Here is a 3,487-nt window from a genome sequence, read left to right as displayed (position 1 = left end):
CTATGTTTGTTCGTACTTCTGCTTGTTTTCTTTTCACTTTTCGGTCTTCACTTGGGAAAGCATTCTGTCATATCTGAGAGTATTTCCATTTTTCTGAAAGACTTTTATTATCGGGTTTATTTTTGAAATAATCTACATCATGTAACTTTGGGCATTAAGTGGAATTCGGACAAAAAAAGAGAAGTAGACCTATAGGTGCAATGATAATATTTATGCATTGGATGACACCATTTTCCACAGGTGAATGGCCAGAATGTTGAAAATCTGTCACGAGAAGAGGTTGTGGAGGTCATCAAGAAATCGTTGGACACGTTGACCCTCAAGGTGCAACCAATCCCAGAACTGATTGAGCTGAGCGTGCGGCCAAATCGCGACGGCACGGCGGTGGACATACAGGAGGACACGGCCAAGAGTGGGACCCTGCGACGTAGTGGCAGCCTCCGCTATCAGAAAGGGGTGAGTCTTGACCTTTGACTCTGATTGTTTTTGTGTTGTTGTGGTTTTTGTTGATGGGAAAAACTTTCATTCTTGTTGCTTGTTATTGTTGCTGTTGTTGGTGATATTACTGTTACTTTTCTTTCCTGTTTTGTTATATTTATTTAACCTTTGCTTATTGCTTTTTTTTTTCCCCAACATATATATTGTCCTTATCTTTCCTCTTTCTTTTTTGTATTTGTTACTCTCTTGTAACACCTAAAATCTTAGGCACTTATGACATAATTGTGTTGTAAGTGCCATAAAATGCTTACTAAAACTTTTAAAAACCTAAATCTTTTTGCCCTTGTAGTTTGTGGGCTCTCTGATTATGATCTTCCACTTTTCAGAGTTACTTTTGTTATGATCTGTTCCGAGAGAAATTTCACTACTATTGCTCTGGCTCACTGTGATTTGATACTCATCTTGATTATTGCCCGTAGCCTTCAATCTTGCTGGTTTATGTTGCTGTTTTGTTTGTGTACCAGCATTAAGTATTTAGATTATTGTGCATGGTTGGTTGGCGGGTGTTCTGGTGTGGTTTGTTCCTTCTTTCCTATAAAAAATTTATCGTCTCTATCTCCCCTCCTTTTTTGTGTTTGTTACTCTCTTGTAACACCTCTCATCTTCGGCATTTATATGACCTTATTGTGTTGCAAGTGCAGTAAAACTTTTACTAAAACTAATACTAAAGATTAATGTGCAAATGTTTTACACTGAAATGTGCAGACAATGTGCTGCAGATTTCTGTTAGTGGATTGATTCTGTATCAATACATGTATCTCATTCTGACTCAATAATAACGTTGTCCTGACTGGGTCTTCTCGGGAAACTGGACTCTACTGGGTTAAAACATCTTCTTTATTCCCAAGCCCCATGTGATAATACTTACTTAGTTTATGCATATTCAGGCTGTGTATGGGTTGTAGGATGGTACACTGGTACACCGAAGTGGCGGGTAGTTGGAGGGCCCCACAGGTTGGTCCTACTTCTTTTCTTTCCTTCTGGTGTCTCTTTCTATCTGTCTTGCTTCTTCACTGCACTAAATGACCATTATTGTGTCGACGTGGAGGGTCTGTTGCTGTGCTGTACAAAGGGGACGAGAATCTCATTTTGGGACCGACATTTGTCGTTATCTTTCTTGTGCTGTCTTCATTTATTTTGGGCGTCGAAATTGGTGGTTTTTGTTCTCTCTTAAAGGCCGGACAGTGGTGTCTTACTGTTCTTTGTATGTGCCTGTTATCTCTGTAGGCTATATCTTTCTTTTGCTTTGTGGACATGTTTGTCTGGTGTCTTGTCTCATTCAATTTGTGTATGGCTGGATGGTCACTATGGTGGGCTCAGTTCTTCCTATCTCTGGTTTTGTTTTTTGTTTTGTTTTTTGTATTGGTTTTTTGTTTTCGTTTTATTTTGTTTTGGTTTTTGTTGCTGTTTTTTTTTGTTGTCTTTTTTGTTCCAGATCTAATCTGCTTACTATCAAAACGTGGCCGGCTTTATGCTGACTTGTCCTGTCCTTTCTTCTCTCCATGATATTGCTGTTATAGTGATGCTTGACCGTCACTGGTGACTGTTGCCTCAATAAAATGTGCTCCTTATCCTAGTCTTTAACAATAGGAGGGAAAACTTGATTGTATTCGTGACTTGCCTCATGTTTTACCCGTATTGACCCTTTTTATGCTTGCATGAACAAGTTGTTGTTGAATCAGTTGGTCTTACAATACGTCGCCTCAAATTTTGTCCAAAGTGTACTTCAGTAAAGAGGCACCTGATCTCTCCTCCGTCTGTTTTTATATTTGTTACTCTCTTGTAAGACATCTAATATTCTGCTTTTATATGATCTTATAGTATTGCAAATGCCGTAAAACTCTTACTAAAACCAAAAAAAGCACTTTGGGCAAAATATTTTTGAGGCGACGACTAATCGGTAATTTTACTGGCTAGTTTGAGCCAACGAAAGGGCATTTTTAACGTGTATTCTTTGAGTCATTATTTTTTTTTTTATTAGGCTTATCATTTGCAAAATTGAATTTGCTTCTCCCCGCCCCTCCAGTCATTTGAGTCTGTGGGAAGATGATGGACAATAAAATTGGAAGTGCCATCTTTTGTGTGACTGTGTTTAAAGAGGTGTTAAGACATTATAATGTCAGGCCGTACCACACTGTACCGCCTATGAGTGGGCTCTCTTTGAGTCTTTTGTCGCTCTCAAGTCACAACGGTTTAGGTCACAGGTGACAGTGAGGGCAAAGGTGGGATGGGGATGGGCTGAGGTGGAGGGAGGGGGTTGCGGTAGACGAAACGTGACCCGAAATATAACAATCGGAAGAGGTGTGTGTGTTGTGTGTGTGTGTGTGTGTGTGTGTGTGTGTGTGTGTCTTTTATTCACTAACTACACGTCAGAGATTCTTCGCAGTCGGCGACCCTTGAACTTTTCATTCAGAGTTTGGGCTGATTTGACGCCAGTTTGGCGCTCGGAAATACATATTGTGTGATATCAACACCCACGCAGAGATAAGCATGGATGTACACACCCGGGCACTCGCATATTCTTGGCATTTCAGTGGGAAGGGGGGGGGGGGTTTATTTTTTGTTGCTCTTGTAGTTTGTTGCTCCTGTCTACTTTCAGTTAGATCTAGGGCCTATTGTCGTTTGTTTTTGTTTGTTTTGTTTTTGTAAGTGTTTTACGGCGCTCGCAACTGCATAAGGTCATATGAGCGCGCGGGACACACTAAACTTTTTCAGTTGGTAAGAAATTTTGAATTTTGCCCAGGTGGCGGCCGAAGCCTACTCTTATCGATTTATTGTTGTTTGGTTTCCTTATCTGTTGCTGGTGGGACATAACCGTTGTCATGCTGACTCGTCTCAATTTGTTCCTCAGCGTTCATACATGCACGGCTGCACGAGTACACACGAGCGCACATACGAACACACACATAGACACACACACACACACACACACGCACACTCACACACTCACTCTCACATTCACACATACACTAACTCACACACATATGTA

General features: G+C 40.6%; 1 protein-coding gene across 1 annotated transcript in view; it reads left to right on the top strand.

Annotated features, from left to right (window-relative positions):
- LOC101845088 (unconventional myosin-XVIIIa) overlaps window positions 1–3,487 on the top strand; it is a gene marked incomplete in the record, with an annotated part of 129,989 nt that overhangs the window by 2,421 nt on the left and 124,081 nt on the right. The window contains 1 exon segment of the mRNA XM_013081466.2: window positions 241–456. Within this exon segment, the coding sequence (XP_012936920.1) occupies window positions 241–456 (216 nt within the window).

The sequence above is a fragment of the Aplysia californica genome, unplaced genomic scaffold (assembly GCF_000002075.1).
Source record: "Aplysia californica isolate F4 #8 unplaced genomic scaffold, AplCal3.0 scaffold00132, whole genome shotgun sequence".
Lineage (NCBI taxonomy): Eukaryota > Metazoa > Mollusca > Gastropoda > Aplysiida > Aplysiidae > Aplysia > Aplysia californica.
This window is presented reverse-complemented; position numbering and strand designations above follow the sequence as displayed.